Source organism: Halyomorpha halys, unplaced genomic scaffold, assembly GCF_000696795.3.
Source record: "Halyomorpha halys isolate HHAL.00 unplaced genomic scaffold, Hhal_1.1 Scaffold22.1, whole genome shotgun sequence".
Classification (NCBI taxonomy): domain Eukaryota; kingdom Metazoa; phylum Arthropoda; class Insecta; order Hemiptera; family Pentatomidae; genus Halyomorpha; species Halyomorpha halys.
In genome coordinates this window covers 438,476-459,141 of record NW_027104816.1, presented here as the reverse complement: position 1 = coordinate 459,141, position 20,666 = coordinate 438,476, and the positions used below count along the sequence as shown (strand labels likewise).

The following is a 20,666-nucleotide window of genomic DNA, read 5'->3' as shown; positions in this document are numbered from 1 at the left end:
ATTCTTTTGGATTGATAAGAAATCAATAACTACTTAATTTTTATTTGATAATATAATTTGGACAGCTAAAATTGGAACTACAAGAGTAAAAGTGATGACAAAGAATTTAAAAAAATATAAGAAATAGATAAATCTAACAAAAAAAAAAAAAAAAAAACTCAATTATATCTTTTACTAATTCTTGTATATCAAATCAATTATGAAAAATACAAAGAAAAACAATTAGCAAAAGACTTCAATATTCCTGATTATTACGTCAAAAATAAAATTACTTTATATTTGAGAACAAAATCAGGTTTGAAAATCTCATATTTAAATAAGTGTGAGGTGAAGATAGTTGACCGCAGATTAACATATGGAGAAGATGGTCGGGAGGGGGGGAGGTGTGGTCAGCAAACAAACAAAAACTTTTTAATTCTTGCCAACTTTTCGACAGGTCTTCATTAGGAAGTGAAGGCACAGGTTCTGGCTAAACTGACCGACCATCTTCTCCAAATATTAAATCTGTATAATATCATTATTTGTTTTTTTCAGGTTTCAAAAATATTCAATAATTACTATATTTTTATTTTATATATTGACAGTTAAAATTGAGGCAGAGAGCAAAAGGGAAAGTTCTTGAACACCACAAGATCTTGAAAACTCCAATATTTTTAATATCTATGTTCAATGCATGTGCAAAGCTAATTTTTAAATACTATCTGGTAGATAGAAGCACTTGCCAAATCCAAATAGTAGTCTCAGCAAAAATTAGCCCCCTTTTGCTCTTTTAATTTCGATTATACCTAAAAATTTGAAAGGATCATTCTTCTTATGAAACAATTAAATGATTTTGAGCTTTAAACAAACAGCCTTTCTAAAAAAGCCCTTAAAATAACACAACCAAAGCCCTTTAAGAGAATACCAAAGCCCTTATGATAACAAAAACAACATTAGGTGAGAGAAATTGTGGCATTGCCAACTGTGATACACAATCTCAAACTACAGTTATTATAAGGTTGAGGAAATTCTATAATTAATTTAAATATAAAGAGTACAAATATTATTAAATGAGTAGAGGCACCTTTAGCCCAACAACAGTGCCGTGGCAAAGAAAGTTTGGGAACTTCTGTTCTAGAGTATCTCAGGTACAAAAAAATTGCTATTAATCGCTAAACTGGTCTTAGATAGAGCTACTTATAACCTTTCGGAAACGTTAAAATTATTGGAAATTGACAAATCATTGCCGAGTTTTTATAGCCAAATGTGACTTCTCTCCAACAGAGCATGGATCATGATGCAATAATTGAATCACAGATTAAAAAAAAGATTTTCCATAAAAAACAAAACAAAATGAGTGACTCGTAACTTAAACCAAATTCAATTATTTTAGATATTTCATTACATAGTTGTAGAAAATGAAATGTTTTTTACTGGCTCTACTTTTGTTTTATTTACATGGGAGGTTATCCACAGCAACGAAACCGTCACTATATTCAAGTCTAATTGGAAGTAAGTCTAAATGAAAAACAATAATGAATTTCTAATTGTGAAAAAATGTCTTTTATTTACATTAAATACTTTCACTGATGCTCAGGGGTATTTCCCTAATCTCAGGATATTGTTCTTCCCATAAAACTTAAGGATACATTGGTGAAATACTAAATGTTCCTTATGTCAATCATTGTTTATCAAACCAACATTTAAAAACAATAAGATGACAAAAGACAACTTTTAATATACCTGATTGATACGTCAAATATAACATAAAAATTATATTTGAGAACAAAACCAGGTCTCATCACAACTTATATATTATATATACATTATATTACAATATTATATATACAAACAACATTTTGTAACAATAGCTAATGATATACCTTCTTAATTGGTCCATACATTTCAAATTCTCTCCGCAATTTGGACTCAGAAGTGTCATAGTTCTGGGAAAAAAAAATCAATTATTTATCAAATTTGTAATAAGAGAGACAAAATTAAGTAAATTAATACTTTAATTAAGTAGAGAGTCGTTCAGAAAGAAAAGTAATATTTGGAAACCACAAAATTGTCAGACGTAACATCTTTACGTGATACTAATTATTAAGAGAAGATTGTCAGGGGGTGCGATCAGCAGAAAAAACAATTAAACAAAAGAATATTTATTTGAACTGACGTTTCAACCTGATTTTCAGGTCTTCATCAGAGCTATATTAAAAAAAAAAAAAAAAAAGATAACCAGAGAAAAAAATAAATAAAATAAACTAAATAAATAAAAATAAAATAAATAATAGACTAACAAATTAGAAATATATATAACAATAAAATGAAAATATAAACTAGTTCTTATCCAATAATTGTTATTATTATGTTGTCCATATTTAATAACTATGGAATAGGCCAGTAGTAGATTGATAACAATATTGTTTATATACATATAAATGTGAGTAATAAATAACTGATACAGTTGGTAAGAAAGATATATTGATGAGTAAAATTAAAAACCTAGTTAGTTATACAGATGAGTACAAAATTTAGTTAAATTAAAAATGGAGCATATGTAAAAACAATATTTAAAAAAAAAAGAAAAGAAAAGAAAGAAAGAACAAGGGAGAAGAAGAAATGCATGGAAAATAGGAAATGAAGAAATATAAGATACAAGAGAAAGACCTTACAGTTATAGGCAGAAATTCTGGCAAAGGCAATTCTAAAGTGCAGGTCAGAAAAGACGTTAGATAAAAATATTTATATGTATATAAACAATATTGTTATCAATCTACTACTGCCTTTTCCATAGTTATTAATCAACTAGTTTATATTGTCATTTCATTGCTATATATTTCTAAATTTGTTAGTCTATTATTTTTTTTCTTTTCCGAATGATAGTTATTTTTGTTTTTATAACCCTGATGAAGACCTGAAAATCAGGTCGAAATAGCACAAATAAATATTCTTTTGTTTATTTATGTTTTTATCTGCTGACCTCACCCCTCCGACCACCTTCCCCTTTTATATATCTACAGTCAACTATCTTCAACATATTATAATACTAATTATTGATATTATAGATTACTAGCAGACCTGCTATCACTAGATTTGTGGGGTGTATAGATTAAATAAACAAAATTGATAGTTGCATATTAATTATTGTATTTAGTTAAAACTACACATTATTATTAAAGCTCACTATATTCACACGTATCATCACATAAATGGATTTTTATTTAATTTTTTTAGATCATTTGATCAGTTATCAATTATATGCAAATAACTTTTACAACTGAAGTGAAACTTCTTTACCGAGGTTCTAAAAGAAAAAAAAAATAATACGGAAGAACACTAGGGATAAAACGAATGTGGTCAGAGCAAAAAAGCTAGATGTGTTTTGCATTTAAATTAAAAAATTAAAAAAAACAAACTAAAAATAGCAAGTAACTGAATACTGTAAGTGAGGGAAATATTTAGTATTTCATCCTGCAATGAGCTATAATTCAAAATTGTTTAATTTTTTAGATAGTTGAATTTCTAGTTATTTCATCACGGATAAAATATATTAACAAAAAATGAACAATTTTTGAGATAGACACCATTAATGTTCAATTTTTATTATAATTTTTTTTCTATTGGAGACATTGAGGATTTCAATAGCTTTAAACATTCCCAAGACATTTTTTAAAAAATCTATGTGTAAGCAAGTCCAGGAGTTGAAAAGCTTATTGAATTGTAAATGTCCTACTTAATATTTATAATAAATATTTTAATTATATTTGAAGTCAGTTCACATTCATTCCTATCGTCAAGAAGGAAAAAGAAATATACTACAGTAAAAACCTAATAATATGTAACTAATTCTTTTTCATTTTATTCTCCTTAATTTATTGGTTTTCAAATTTAATAGCTTTGCTTTATTTTTTTTTTTAAGGGATTCATGGTAGTTTAAAATAATCATTTGAGGCATTATTGGTGAATATGTTTCTTTGAATCCATTATTAGGCTATACAAATAATAATGATTTATTTTATTGTTTATTACGTTATTTTGGTTTAATTTTTTTATACAGTAACTATTCTATTCTTTTGGATTGATAAGTTAATATAATATAATACATAAATTAATATTTTATATTCTGCTTGTTCATCTATATCCATGTATTTTAACTGAATACCTTATCTTTAAATCAGTAGTTTTATATTTTTCTTCAATGGTAATTTTATATAGATATTCTTATACTGGAATTGATTTATTTATAATTCACTTTTTATTTGTTGTATTTAATTAGAATCTCATTTGGGCTGAGATGGCTTAGGTTAAATATCATATTGTCTACTAATTTATCATCAGAATTTTGTCATATAATGAGGGAATATTAACCATTTTAAGTAATCGGAGTGACGATGTTTATATTCTCATTGGAATCTCTTGATTGTTCAATATAGGGTAGAGGGGCTAATATTTATGTTTTATAGATTATTCTATTTAACAATTTGGTTAACTTAAACTAACTTTAAAAAACTTTAAAACTTAAAGAAGAAACAGGTGAACAAGGCAGGGTTATTTTTATTACCGATTTTTATTTTAATTGATTTATTTTTTATTATAAAACCTTGTTTCCATGCTGATCTGCAGACTAGGAGAGCCTCAGGGTCAGCTTCTCAAGGCTCTTGACTCCAAATAGTTTGTAAAAATGCCTCCAATAATATTCTCATTTATATTTCATTAAACTACAATTAGGAATTGATTTATTTAGAGTTCACTTTTTATTTGTTGTATTTAATTAGAATCTTATTGGGTTGAGCCATCTTAGGTTAAATATCGTATTGTCTACTAATTTATTATCAGAATTTTGTCATATAATGCGGGAACATTAACTATTTTAAGTAATAGGATTGGTGATGTTTATAATCTCTTGATTGTTCAATATAAGGGAGAGGGGTTAATATTTACGTTTATTATTTGTGATTTATGGATTATTTACTGGTTTGGTCTACATAAACTAAAAGTGCACAAATTCTCTATTTTTCTCCTTTAAGAACGAAGAGGTGAACAAGGCAGGGTTATTTTTATTGCCGATTTTTATTTTAATTGAATTATTTTTTATTGTAAAACATTGTTTCCATGGTGATCTGCAGGCCAGGAGATGTACATTTCATTATATGATTAGATATACTTCACTTTCTTTAACTTTTAAAATAGTTTACATGTCAGTTGTTAATAAACTATGTGAAAGCACAAAATTAGATTAGAATAGAATAAATAAGAAGATGAACTTAAAAAAAAAAACTTACGATTCTTGCAATAAACAGAGTTTTGAAGGGATCAGTAGTGGCATTTGCAATATTATGAGGATCCCCTAGAGAAAAAAAAGAAAGTATTACTGATGTTCTATATTCTAGAAATCTGTAAGAATATGTCACAATGAAAATTGTATATCAATAGTAGGCAATCATATATTTCAAATGAATCAACGAAACTGATTCATCAGAAAACCAATGGAAATCTTGTGAGATTAAGATATTTAAAGATTCACCAAGTGCAATATTAAACATTTAATTATCCTGTCTTTTCATTGATCAATAGTAAACAGTCGACCACCAAAGTATTATAAAAAATCCATATCAAGATAAAATGAGCTGAGACAAATGATTCATGAAGGTAAATAGTTAATTATGAATTAAGTAAAATAAATGCCATGGTGCTAAGAAAGAATATAAAGTCAACATAAATAAACTGTACAATAAGCATTTTTAAAAGGATAATTAAAGATTTTATGAAATTTCATATGCTTTAGATAGGTAAGGTCTGTGGCTACTAACTCAAACGACCAGAGTTCAAATCCGGCCAGGCAAAAATTGTTTTTTATTACACTGTAAATTGGGTAAAAATCTGGCGGTTGAGCATGATTCTGATCAAATAACCTCCTTGCACAACTGTTGGTCTAATAACAGCATTTCCTTACAAAGTACTGAACCCCTGAAGCTTCATGGGTTTAAGTATTTTTTTTTTAGATAGGCAGGTCAACTTCTACAAGCTAAAGAGATAAAATCAACAATACACCAGGTTCATTTGGTATTATAAACGAAATAGCAATTGTTAGTCTATTGATAATTAAAATAAAAAGAGGGAAAAGAAACTATAGAACTAAATACAACCATGTTAATAAACTCCAGTAAGGAACTAGATCTTGAAATAAATACGGATAAAACAAAATACATGGTTAGCAATAGGAACACAAGCAATTTCGGTGATATAGATATAGGAAGAATTACGTTTTAACAGGTAGATAAGTTTAAGTATTTAGATTCTAAGGTAACTAGAAAAAACAAAATTGATGAGGAAATAAAAGCAAGATTGAAGGCGGGAGGAATGGTTGTTATTTTTCAATTTCGAAACTGCTTAGCTCGCACCTTCGACCAAAAACTTAAAAATTAGAATTTACAAAACCATTACCCTTCCCACTGTTCTATATGGATGTGAGGTGTGGCCTCTTACACTAAGGGATGGACAGCATCTTAAGATTTTTGAAAATAAAGTATAGCGCAAAATATTCGGACCGAAAAAGGATGAATTAATGGGAGAATTCAGAAGATTATACTACACTGAATTAAGGGACCTGCACCTGGTAAATATAATTTAAGTTATACCATTGCGGCGTATAAGATGAGCGTGTAAGATTGTAGGGCTTAGAAACAACCGAATCCTTAAAACGTTAATAAACACTGAACCAATGGGTAAACATCCGAGGGGTAACCAAAGCGTAGATGGGAGGATTGCGTTAAAACTGATATAGCGAAATTGGGTTTGGAGAGACATCACTGGAAGGATGTATGCAGACAGCGTTTGGTGGTATCGGCATCGAACCTTCGGGTTCGTTAGGCCTTTATTATTATTACTAATAACTAAATCACTTTTTTTCTTTCGTAAGTTGTGGACTATTATTTAAAACATTTCAAATTATACCTCAATGATTTATTCTAATTACAGTAGAAGTCCATTAGTCCGGCATGCCTGATAGTCCAGCATCGCTCCGGAAAATTGTAAAAATTTTGGTTTTCTCCAAAAGTGTGTCTTTAAAGCAAATAAAAACACTCGAGAGCTATTCGGAAGTTTTCGGGGTAGTTTGGGATCATCCGGAAGCACTCGGTATTGTTTGGAAACAATTAGCGGCCGGCTAGTCTCAGCTGTCACAACAAATTCAGGTGCAGTGCAATCACGAAGCGTCTTCGCCATTTTTTTGTGCGTTGTTGTTTTGTGTCCTTTCACATCGCAGTAAACGTAACTTTTGAAACTGTTTATAAAAAAAGTGATTTTCGTTCTAACTGTACAGTGACCATGTTTTCAAAACCTAAGCCTTCGAGTTCAAAAGGAGAGAAACGAAAACACGTAACACTGACTCTCAATCAGAAACTAGAAATCATCAAACGGCTAGAAAAAGGCGAGAATAGAAATGTTTTAATGAATGAGTTTAATATTGGCTAATCAACTATTTATGACATTAAAAAACAAAATGATGAACTAATGAAGTTTGCTTCACAATCGGTAACAATTGAAAAATTGGCTTCTAGACAAACATTAAACAAACCAAAACTGGAACAGCTAGTGTATTGTTCAAATGGTTTAGTGCAGTACATTCTGAAGGAAAGTCGGTAACAGGGCCAATGATTGTTGAAAAGGCAAAGAAATTCGCCAAGATTTAGGAGTTGCTGAAAGTGAATAATTATTTTGATGGTTGGCTCAGAAACTTTAAGTTTCGGTATGGAATTCGAAGACTTGATGTAACTGGAGAAACACTTTCAGCAAACCAAAATTTTGCAGAAAAATACAAAGACGAGTTTGAGAAAATCGTGGTTGATAATGATTTAACACCTGAACAGATTTACAATGCTGATGAAACAGGGCTATTGTGGCGATGTTTACCAACATCTACACTAGCTGGGGGAGGAGAAATAGCAGCCAAGGGTTTTAAAAAAAACAGAGACAGATTAACCATTTTGCTATGAGCTAATGCGTCTGGAAACCACCGAGTGACCCCTTTTGTGATAGGTAAATTTGCAAAACTCAGGGCTTTTAAGAATGTTACACACTTGTCTGTCCAATACGATGCTCAATCAAATGTGTGGATGACTGCCGCCCTCTTAAAAGACTGTTTTTTTTCACCACTGTGTGCCTGAGGTCAGGTCAAGAAATCCATCAAAATCCTTGGTCTACCAGAAGATACTAAAGCCATCCTTCTTTTGGACAATTGCAAAGCCCACTCACCAGTAGATGAGTTAGTTTCTGGAAATATTGTTGCTACTCTGCTCCCACCTAACATACGTAACATCTTTGATTCAATCCATGGACCAAGGGGTTATTCAAAATTTTAAATGCTTTTATAGAAGGTCTTTTATTCAAAGCCTGTTAAATGCCGACTGTGAGGTGACTGATTTTCAAAAAAAGTTTACAGTAAAAGATGCCGTCTATGCTATTGCACTGTCTTGGAACCAGGTAAAAAATACAATACTACAAAAATGCTGGAGAAAAGTTTGGTCAGCTGCAAACCCAGCATCTGACCTAACTCTATAGACTGATGAGGAAGAAAACAATCAAAGACGCTCTGACCAAAGTTTTGGATGTCGTTAGAAGTGCTGACAATTCCTTGAAAAACCTAGCTGAAGATCAGGTAGAGGAGTGGCTTCTAATCACCGAGAATGAGCCTGTTGAACAAGAACTAACCGATAAGGACATTATCTACATTATAGTAAACCCTCAGCCTACTCAAAATCTTGAAGAAAGTGACTCAGATGCCGAAATGGAAGAAAAAGAAAAAATTAGATGGGCAGAAGCTGCAGAATTACTAAATAAGTTTATTTCTTTTGCTGAGGCTAGTAGTAGCTACAGTGCTTCAGAAATTATTGATTTCCATATCAATAGAAATAAATTTTATACTAAACGCCAAAAGTCAAGAAAACAAAAAGACATTCATGACTTTTTTAAATCTAAGTGAAATGTTTTACAGTGCGTGTACATACATTATATGAAATGTAAAATAAACTTTGTTGTATGTATTTGGATACTGTATTTGTAGTTTAATTATTAACCTAATTGTTCTTATAATTATCGTCCGATAGATCGGAATTTTCGGTAGTTCGGCACCGAACATGCCGGATTATCTGACTTCTACTGTATGTCATTTCTGATAACTTCCCATTATCATGGAATTAAATTCATTTCATAGATATCCCTCTCTTAAGTATACAAAGTAAGTGTGATAAATTGTATGCGTCCATTAAATTTAATGAAAGTTTTAAGTAAACCAAAGAAGTCAATTTAGTTTCAAAGATATAAACAAGCCAGAGAGTCTTGAGAGTACAGGTTTAATATATAATTCTTAAGTTTATTTGTATTAAATAATTATAAAACCCCAATTACTTAATGGAATAAAATAAGGACATTAAATGTAAAATAAGAATTTGTTTAAATTTTCTGTTCGATTATTACTCCATCAAATTTTATCATATTTTCTTTTATGAAATTAATGAATCTTTCCTACTCAAAATAATCTTACCATAAACTTTTCTATCCTAAAATCTAGGAGAGTAGTCTGATTAAATTCATTATACGAACTAATGAAACTATTATTTCACATCTAAAATGTATTTTAATGGTCATTAATACCATACTTAACATTCCATAGCGCTTCATGATAGTTGTATGACTACTTCCTCATTATGTCTACTGAGATTAGGTTGAATGATAAAAAATTGACAAGTATGACAGTAAGATAGTGTAAACTTGAACTTAGTTACACCAGAAACATTCCTAACACAGTGAATTTACAGGAATTGCACATGGATATCAGTTAGAGAGTATACTTCATCTTCTAGAAAACTAAAACTAAAACTATGACTAACCTAGGAAATCCTCTAATAAGGAAATTAAGATCTTTAAGAACACTATTATTATGAAATTCCTATACAGTGTCTCTAGGCCAGAAATAATTAAAACAGGTGTTTAATCAACCAGAACATATTCCAGGTACTAAAGTTAGTTATCGCTATATTGATTATAAACAATTACAAATGATGGAATGTATAGCACTTTTTAGCAATACAACAGTCAACATTTAGAAAATTTTCTACTGTGATTGTAACTCAGTGCTACATTTTAAAAACATTTAAAGCTTTAATAAGTGAATGCTGAGTTATCAATATATTAGAAATACTGTTCTGTAGTTAAAGATGTAATACAATTGTTAACATACAAACAGCTATTTCTTGTTCCAATTTATAGGCAACTTGCTCAGCCCTTTCACGTCTTCTTCTTTCAAGGCGTTCATCTCTAGTTTCTACTTTCTTAGGAGGAGGAGTCTCAGTTGGGTCCTATAAGGAAAATGATAAATTAAACTGTAGTTATTAACGGGATCATAGAAATAACATACAAAATCTACAAAACATACCTCAAAAAAGTCTAAGAAATTTCCAACACCCAGGTATCCTCTATTCTTCTTTTCATGAGGTAATTTGGCAGCGGGAGGCAAAAACGGTATAGGTTCGCGTGGGGCAAATAGTGCTAGGAGATTTGGTGGTAAAAACTGAGTCATTGTGAAACGTCTTGCAATTTACAAATAAGACGCATTCAAACTAAAAACTTATCAATTGTCTTCACATCGGCACTTAATAACAAACACAAATCACGCGAACTCAAACCAAGCCATGAAACTCACGGCATACACAGACAATATGGCAGCCTAAAACACATATTGCCACACACTGCCGGTGTTTATCAAAAACCTAATGGAAATTAATTTATATTGAAAATTCAGAAGTAATTTCTCGCGATCAAATATTATTTTTAAAATATTTGCAAAGTATTTTTTAATTAATTAAATGAACTGATTTATTAAAATGTGTAAAAGAGAAAATGATTAATTTTCTTTTCATTTAATCTGATATTTTCGCTTAAAATTAGAACTAGTTAGATAATTTTTTAGCGAAATTATTTAAATTTGCAATTTTATAACCAACTATGCAAGGTAGGGATGTGATAATTTTCTAGTTCACATTTCAGTCTACATTGCAGCCACATCATCACCACCTTTCGGCCCTTGGCACGTTTGAAGTCAGTCCAATGAGGTGTTCGTTAATATGAAAACGTGTTGTTTGATCTACATTCTTGATTCTGAACGATCCATTTTCTAAGAAGAGTTAGACGGCATTTTTTATCTAAAATAGGCAATCTTCGATTACTATTTTCGTGAAATCTTTCCAATAATCAATTACAATGAGTGCTCCCCAACAACCACAAACTGAACAACAACCTCCCACTTTAAATAGGGGAATTGTAAAACAAGTGAGTCAGTTTAATACTGTTAAATGTTTGTAATTTACTTTATTTTAAACATCTTTAACAACGAGAAAATTGTTCTAGCCCATTTATTGTGAACCACATTGTTGTATGTTAGTGGTTTAGTATTCACTTGTTTGTGTTACTGTCAAAGAGTTTCATTATTTTTTTGTAAAAGACACAACCATTCACTTGTCCATTTATAAAGAAAGTGCTAATTTTATTAAGCGCTCTTGTGGTAACAGTGGTCAAAGAGGATGGTAGTAGAATGATCACTTTGTTCCTCTTCCGCAGTGTTTCTTTCAACAAACAAATATAATTTTACAGTGTATTGTATATATTCTTCATTAAATTTTAAGTATTTTACACACTCCAATATTTGTTATTATTATTTCCTTTTCAAAGAGAGAGTAAACAATATTTAATTAAAGACAATTTACTTAGGGAAAGTTCTACTTCCGTCCCTTCTACCATCAATAATTTCCCGATTTATTGGCAATAGATTAGTTGTATTGATGTACTGTTGAAATGGAGATAATTTTTTTTTATTTATAACCAACGGTCTATGCTGATATCTGTTTTTCTAGTCAAGACAGAATTTCTTAGTATATTGAAATAAAATATGTTTACTGTTTCGGAATGATTTACATTCTTTACATATTTCTTAGTTAAACTGAGTAGTTAAACTATACATTTTTTTTTTTCATTTGTTTCTTTTTTTTTTTTTTTTTTTTTATAGTTGTGCTGTAACCATCTATGAAAAAATATACTTCTTTTGTTTTTTTTTTCTTGTTTATTTCTTGATATATATTATTAAAATATGGTTAAGGTGTTATATATTTTGGTGCTTTTCTTTTGTTATCAGGATATAATTAAATCACCCATTTTGTTTTTCTTTACTGTAATTTTAATTTCTCTGAAAGTAGCAGTGATAGTATATGGTCTGGATTTCAGTATGCTTAATAATTACGTAACCATTGCTTTCACTCACTGCTCCTGGTTCTAAAATGTTTATAATAGTTTCATCCTTTCCCTCTTTTGGTTTTATTTATCTTATTTATATATAATTTTTTATATATATCCACATTTATACTTTTTTTTTTTTTTATTACTTTTATGAATTATTAATTCACATTTTTACTTGTGTTTTAATTCTTTTTTATTTTTCAGGTATTATCTGGAGATACAGTAGTCATCAGAGGGGTTCCCAAAGGTGGACCCCCTCCTGAAAAGACTCTAAGTTTAACATCTTTAATTGCTCCCAAACTTGCTAAAAGACCTCAAGCACCAGGGCCGTAAGTAACAAAGTTGTTATCTGCTACTATAAAGTTTTGTATAAAATATGTTTTAAACTAAATTACTGACCTAAATTCTCTAAAATCATGAATATTTGTTTGGCTAATTAACAGCAAATGGTGTAATTTTATTATTGTTAAAAAACAAATTTTTATAGAAATCCTGATGAAGATGAACCTTATGCTTGGGAAGCTAGAGAATTTTTAAGAAAAAAACTGATTGGACAGTTCATTCTCTTTACAACACCTAAGGAGAAAGCTGCCAATCAAACCAGAGACTATGGGACCCTCTTTTTCGATCCTCCAAGTAAGTTCAATTTTGTCTTAAAATATCTGTCTAACTTCCCTTAAGCTTTGGATTGACAGTGTTGTTTTCCAGATGGGCCCCGAGAAAATATAAATGAATTGTTAGTGAAAGAAGGATTGGTTACGGTCAGGACCATCGCTGGAAGTAAAGACCCTGTACTGCAACACTTAACAGAATTGCAGGAACAAGCAAAAGCAGCGAAAAAAGGAAAATGGGCTGATGATGCTAGTGTAAGTGTTTCATTAATATATTTTTAAATATTACCTTTATTGATTTCTTTGCTTCACGATTTTTAATATCTATAAAGTTAAATGTCAACATTTGTAGTTTTTTAAATCTTAAATTACCTACACCTGTGACTATTGATGCTACTAGCAGACATAATGTTAGACCACATTTATGTACAATCTGTCATGATTAAAGGCATGATATAGGGATGCAGTCCTCAACTTTTTTTTATTAGATGGCTCATTTATAGGTTATCTGTCTAGTGATAGGCACAAATGTAATTGTATTTCTGTTTTTATTCAATCTAAATTGGCTATTGTATATTGTTAATATTTTAAACAATATTACTATACTAAATAAATACTGTATTAATCGAGAACAAAATAATTCGAATCCAGTGATACCAACAATATCATTCAATTTTGTTTACTGATAGAAAAGGGGAAACAAATAATATGACAATGCAAATAAATTACTATTTTCAAACATAAAGTTTATTGCTAATCAATTTTAAAATTATTTTTTAAAAATTATACACTATTTAATTGAAACTTAAAGTATATTTCCAATTAATTATAAAATAGTTTTTTAAAAGTATATGCAGTATTTAATTGAAAACTCCCCAATCTGCTGTAGCTAGTAAAAGGTTTCCATGGTGATTGTTGGTGTAGGTTATGTTAGACACTACACAGGGTTTTGGCCTACTGATATCAGGTTTCTATATCCCTATTGAGATTCCTTTGGACTAGATATAAACTTATGATTTTATATTAACTGCTATTTATATCCATTATATTAGTTAAGAACATCCTTTTGGTTATATATTATTTTCCATGATTTTTTTTGTTAAGATTTTATGTTTTATTCCTTGTATTACAATGAATCACAATGTCGTCTTGATCAGTCCTGCAAGATATTAATAACGGTTACTTCGTCATTGATACAGTTTTTTTGTTGCTGTTGGTGTAATTTAATATTTTATTAACCAAAACCAATCTAGCATAATTGTTATAATTTTTAAGAGGAGTATATTGTCTTTATTTAAAGGTGCCACTTTCTTGTCCACCCCTAGCTGATGATATCTGTTAATGAGAAATACTTATTTTTAAATCTGCCAAACTATCTTTTTCCTGGTATTATTCGGAATAAGAAATAATTTAGTAGTTTGTTATCATTCATTTTTGCCAAATGTCCTGGCCATTTTATTCTAGCAAGATGCACATATTTGGAGGCATTAAGCACATGAGCATTCTTTCTTTGTTTGTTCTTCACTATTCTTGAACATCCATCTAGAGATCTTTCTTTTGTTAACAAGCTTGAGAGAAAAATATTAAAATATATTTAGATTAAAATTAATTACTTGTCAATTTTTCTTCATATCAGACTTATCTTCTCTGTAATAGGCATCACAAAAGAAAGCTGCTGGGCATTTTTGTCATGTTGCCACACTTAATCTTAGATTAGTTCAGCCTTAAATTTAATCTTCAGTATCTGGTCTAAGCCTTTAAATAGTCAGTATCTTCAGCAATGTCAAATTTTCCTTAAATCGATATCTTCTGTTCCACTCTTTTATAATAAGGGAAAATTTAAAACAAAATGCTGATCATTTTTCATCAAATTATGATAATAAATATTATCTTAAATATTGATATATTGATCTTTGTATGTTTTCTGAATCAATTATTAACTATATTACATCTGTCTTGAGTCTGAAATTCAAACAACTATTCAACTTCTTATTGTCTCTTTTATTTTTTTCTTAAAAATAGTTATACATGTATTTGATGTATTCCATCAAATACAAAATAAATAAAAATTGGTATGCCACTATTATAAGCAAAGCAGTGATATATATTATAAAATAAGATATAATTAGCGGCGTATAAGATGGGCATGTAAGGTTGTAGGGGTTGGTAACAAGCAGTTCCCTAAAATTTTAATAAATACTGAATCAACAGGTAAAAGTCTGAGGGGTAGACCGAAACGTAGATGGGAGGATTGCATTAAAACTGTTTAAGTAGAATTGGGTTTGAAGATGCATCACTGGAAGTATGTATGTAGTAAGTGATTGGTGGTATTGGCATCGAATCTTCAGGTTTGTTAGGCCTTCATTATCATTGTTTGATGTATTCCTGAGATTTTGTAACAAAGACTTATACTTTATGGTAAACCATTTAGTACCATTTAGTAGTGGACAGTCTGTATGTAAATCCGAGTAGAGCAAGTAACCCTTATCTACATTACTATCTCGGAAATATATCAAATTCGATAATAAAATAAAAACAATTTTTTTTTTTTTTTATCAGATGTGCCTTTACCAAAGCTAGGTTGCTATGTTTATTTATTATGGAGTTGGTAGTTAATTATTATAAAAGGACTATGTATGTTATTTGCTTTAAGGGAAGTTTTAATGTTATTACTTAAAATTTCGGAAATATTTATTTCATTTTAGGACATGCTATGTCACTTTTTAATTTTTTCTGTTTTATTTTCATTACAACTGAACTATCATTGTTATCAATTGGTTTAAGCAACCTTTAGTTAATTAAGATGAACTGTAAAATAACAGATAAAGAATTCCTAACCTATCATTAGTGAATTGTGAAATAGAATGTAGGCAGCTCTGGAATTATTCAAGCCTGCCTTATTTTGTGATGTCTACTGTAGGTAGAAGCAAGACTCAAAAAACTTCCTGTTATATATTTCTAATTAAATTGATTAAGTTATTGTTTTATTTAATTTGTTTGTCATAAAAATCTTAAGTTGTTCAAACACCATTTTAGTTGGACAGTTTTCATGCCGTGACTAAAAATCAAGTACCAGTACCCTGGATAAGCTTTTTACTGATCTAAAGTATTATGGTCCCAGTAGAGATCCGTTGTAAAATAAAATTAATATGGGTAGTAGTAGACTATCAAAATTTAATATCTCTCGTTTTCTCTTTCCTGACCACCTAGTAGCTAAAATTCTGTGATTTATCCTCCCTTATTAGCTCTTAAGATACAAAATTTTACTTTATCTTATTTGGTATTCAACAATAACCATAGATATCCTCCACTATCATATACAACCACAGAAGTTTTTATCAGGCATCACTGATCATTGATGTGCCTGGAGCCAAAGAGATATAAACTGTCAAATATTTTTACTTTGAGATTTGTACTAATCAGCCTAATATTGTTTACTTAGAGATAAGTTATCGTCATATTTTCTTGTAATTTATGTAGGCTAATGGTAAAAGTGGTCCACTTATATTTTATTATAATAAAATAGCAGTAGACTTTTATTACTGACCCATCATTTCAACAGTCATATTTAAAATTTAATTACCTATAATAAATTTTCCAAGTTTATTAATCTTATTAACAAAAGATTTCTGATACTTATAAATTTTTTACATAGTTTCCTTCACTTTTCTCTGAATTTCAAAAGTATGTTATACGTTAACACATGCTCTAAAAAAAAATTTATTACTGAAAATTTGCAATAATTAATTCATATTCTACAAGAAAAAACATATACTCCTCTAAGCTGTAATGCCTCATAACTCTAAACAATTAACAATACAATTTTAATACTATAAAAATTAATTGTAAATTAACGGATCCTCCTGGATACATTTTGTCTCTATTTTAGAGTATACCTACATAATTTTTTCTGACCCAGGATTCTTTCGAGATGTCTTGATGTCAAGATAAAGCATTCTTTTTTCTTGTATCAATTTTTTTTTTTTCGGCATTATGCATTGCAGTTTAAGTGACGATATACAATAGTTTATTTTATATAACTATTGCAAATTGAAACATCAATTAGTGATTTCATATTTGGGTCTGTTATCAAAGTTCAGTTTAAAAAAAAGGAATATGCATAATAACCATATTTAGGAAGATTTGAAGACACAAGGGTGTGGTCAAAGAAAAGATCAAATAGTAAAAATAAACTACGACAACGTTTTGTAAACAACAACTAAAACTATGTGCATTATAAGTGAACTAAGGTTGGGCTAAAAATTATGTGAAAATTTATATTAAAATTAAAAAATGTTAATAAAGAATTCATTTACTTAAAAAAAAAAAAATAATTTTAATTTACTCTGCATTTTTATATAAATGTTTACATCATTTTTAGCCAGACCTTAGTTCACTTTTATTTCATGTTATTCTCTTACTCTGTTACATAATTTTAGTTGTTTATATCATTTTTAGTTCTCTGGTTAAGTGGGGCGAAACAGTGGCTCATAATAAATAGTTTGTTTACTATTTGAGTACCTGGACCGTCTTCCTTTTTATATTTTAAAACTATTTTATGTTTAATTATTACTGTCACCCATAACATTGTTTACTGTTAATAAATATATTAGGGAATAGTTAAGATGGCAGTGTATGTAAGGTTATAGTTAACCAGTGATATGAGGGGATAATTAAGGTAACAGTTTCAATTAAACATAAAATTGTATAAAAATGCAAGCTGATATTTTTTTAATTTTGACCCTCAATCTGGATATGTGGGGGAGGCGGAGTGTGCTAGCCCAGGGTAAGGCATGTGGCTACTAATCCAAGGACCTGAGTTTGAATCCTGCTGGGTAGAAAATTTTTTTCTGTTACACTGTTGGCGTGAGTCAACTCTTGTGGGTTTAGAGCCCTTCTTGGGTTGTAGCAGTACAGATTTTAATTTTTTTTTTTTTAACCTGGATATTTACTTCTAGATAACTAAGATTAACTATTCCAAATATCAATGGCATACTTCACAGTGTTGTTTAGTACATTGCCACTAACTTAATAAAAAATACAATTAAACTTACTCTCTCTTAAAAAAAGTTACTAGAAATGTACTTAGCTCCACTGTGAAGTAAGCCATTTATATAATGTATAAATTAATAATATAAATACATAATACATTGGATACATAAGTAAAATGCTGTTTTAGAGCCACGTGAGACAGATTAAATGGTCAGTGGAGTCAGATAAGATGATGAACTTTGTCGACAAAGCAGAAGGAAAGCCGATAAAAGCCATTATTGAACATGTTAGAGATGGATCCACCGTGAGAGCTTTCTTATTGCCAGACTTCACCTACGTCACTGTGATGATGTCTGGAATCAGGGTAATTTTTTAATCATTAATGTAATATTAGTCTTTAATTGTTCTCATTTAGTTACATATATATTTGATTTTTTTTATGTATTCTAGCATAAACATGTACTACCATTTTGTTTTCAGTGCCCTGGGTTCAAGCTTGACAGTGAAGGTAAACCTGATCCTAATATCAAAGTTGATTTTGCTGATGAAGCTAAGTATTTTACTGAGACGAGATTGCTTCATCAAGATGTTGAAATAGTCTTGGACTCCATTAACAACAATAACTTTGTTGGAACAATCATTCATCCTGTAAGTACACTGTATCTTTTGTAGTTATAATTATGAGACATAATTGAGGCACTCAATTATGAAACATGGAAACTGAAAAAAACTGATACAATGATAATGTTTGTTAATTACTCTGTTTTACTTTCAACTGGGAGTCACTTGCTGTAACTTAATACCAACATCAATCTTTTGAAAATACAAATTTCATAAATGATAAAAAAAAAACTTCATTTTACTACAAATGTCAGATACCATATTTTATGACCTCAATCTTGCCGCCTTTATTTAAGAAGAAAAAATAGTGTTTTTTAATCAAAAATAATATGAAAAACATTGACGATGGCAGAAATTAGGTTTAAATGTTTTTATATTTATATTTTTTAAAATATGAAATCTAAAATGTTTAATTTTAAAAAAGTTTTAATTGAGTAAGTGTAGAAAACAATTTTGATTCCTATGTATTTTTAAGTTTTCAGATCCATCCAACGGTTTGGTTATAAAAAGAAATTTTAGATAACAAAGTAATGCTCCCGCTATATGATGTTACTTATTCCCAGCTCTCTGTCCAAGTCTTCAAGTGGGATGGTGGCAGATTTGATATCTAACATTTCTGTTTTTGATAGATTTGAAATCTAAAAAATGTGTTAGATATAAGATTTTTTCTACACAGTTGCTCAATTAATTTTTTTTTAATTTTCTTAATTAAAGATTTTTAATTTTTACAAAAAAAAAACTTTTCATGCCTATTGTCTGTCATTCTCCTTGCCATAAAAAAAAAAAAAAAAAATGCATAGTTTATTTTTTTCTCAAAAGGCCAAAGCCAGCATAATTATAAAGGTCAGGAGTGGTGCCACCAATTTGGCATGCCCTTTTGCCTTAATTAGATATTTTTAAAACCAGGACAGTTAATTAATGATTGCAAGAAGGCTTCAGTAGTCTAGCCTATGCTTCAAAACAAATTAATAATCCTACAGTTGATTTTTAACTCTTGAAAAACCTATTGAACTTATTTATTTATAAGATATAAGATTCATTATAAGGTTAAAATCAGACTATATTTAATAATCTAATGTAAAACAAGGTTGAATTTATACTTAGTTAAAAATTTAATGAACATCGTCTGGGTGCTGTTAAAAAAAAGGGGTACTCTAATAGTTTAAATAAATAGTTTCTTTAATATTATAGTGCACATTTTTTTATCGTTGCCTAAACGATCTTCCTTAATTAATAATAATGATGAGAAGTTAGTTGACCGTGGATAATATATATGATGGGAGATATTTGGGGGTGCAGTCAGAGGATGACACAAATAAATTTTTTAACTTGTTACCTCACCCTAACTATCTTCTCATTTAAATAATAATATTGCATAAATATCGCTAACGAGAGTACTCACTCTAGGATTTATAGATTTACAATATATATATATATATAAATTAGTTATGTTCACCACTTATTATTATCATCATATTTTCTAATCACATTAAAGTTTAACTTTTTTTTTTTTAATGAATAAAACCTACTATATATTTTTGAATTATCTACATAATGATTTCATGTAATTCTGTAATATAAATCTGATTTTTTTTTATTATAGAAAGGCAATATTGCTGAAGAATTGCTTAAAGTTGGCTATGCACACTGTGTTGATTGGTCCATTTCCAAGATGAAAAAAGCTGATGCTGATAAACTGCGTCAAGCAGAAAAAATGGCAAAAGAAAAACGACTCCGGATATGGAAGGACTGGACTCCTCCTCCTGTGGTAAATATTATAACTGTTTACATATTTTACTTTTGTTAATTGTTAGAGAAAATAAATGTTTTCTTTTTCAGATTAGTGACCGTGAATTTTCTGGTACAGTGATAGAAGTTGTGAATGGGGATGCTCTCATGGTTAAGCTTCCAACTGGAACAGTGAAAAAGATATTTTTAGCCAGTATTCGACCTCCAAGAGAAACGTAAGCTCATTTCTTGTCTTCTGTCTTCCAGTAGTCCTATATATATAGCTTTATACTCTAATCCAGGGGTTATAAACTTTTTTATACCTGTGGCACATTTATAGGTTACCTGCCAGGTGTTAGGCACAAATGTAATTTTAATGAGGAGACGATGGTTGGGGGTGCGGTCAATGAAACACAAATAAGTATGACTAACTTATTTTAATGTGCC

The 20,666-nt window shown here is 29.5% G+C and overlaps 2 protein-coding genes across 4 annotated transcripts in view; one reads left to right on the top strand and one right to left on the bottom strand.

Annotated features, from left to right (window-relative positions):
• snRNP-U1-70K (small ribonucleoprotein particle U1 subunit 70K) overlaps positions 1-10,711 on the bottom strand; it is a 39,164-nt gene extending 28,453 nt beyond the window's left edge. For all 3 annotated transcript variants that reach the window (XR_010842906.1, XM_014422698.3, XM_014422690.3), the window contains exons 1-4: positions 10,415-10,711; positions 10,220-10,337; positions 5,265-5,329; positions 1,863-1,925 (exon numbers count right to left, since the gene is read on the bottom strand). Coding sequence is in view for 2 of the 3 variants with exons in the window: in XM_014422698.3 (XP_014278184.1) it covers positions 1,863-1,925; positions 5,265-5,329; positions 10,220-10,337; positions 10,415-10,558 (390 nt within the window). In the remaining variant the exon portion in view is untranslated. The remainder of the gene's footprint in view (positions 1-1,862; positions 1,926-5,264; positions 5,330-10,219; positions 10,338-10,414) is intronic.
• Positions 10,712-11,011: 300 nt separating this feature from the next.
• Positions 11,012-20,666, top strand: part of Tudor-SN (Staphylococcal nuclease domain-containing protein 1) — a 22,530-nt gene continuing 12,875 nt past the window's right edge. The window contains exons 1-8 of the mRNA XM_014422679.2: positions 11,012-11,307; positions 12,472-12,596; positions 12,755-12,903; positions 12,976-13,133; positions 18,058-18,234; positions 18,351-18,518; positions 20,095-20,259; positions 20,331-20,455. Of these exons, the coding sequence (XP_014278165.1) occupies positions 11,239-11,307; positions 12,472-12,596; positions 12,755-12,903; positions 12,976-13,133; positions 18,058-18,234; positions 18,351-18,518; positions 20,095-20,259; positions 20,331-20,455 (1,136 nt within the window). The 5' untranslated portion in view covers positions 11,012-11,238. The remainder of the gene's footprint in view (positions 11,308-12,471; positions 12,597-12,754; positions 12,904-12,975; positions 13,134-18,057; positions 18,235-18,350; positions 18,519-20,094; positions 20,260-20,330; positions 20,456-20,666) is intronic.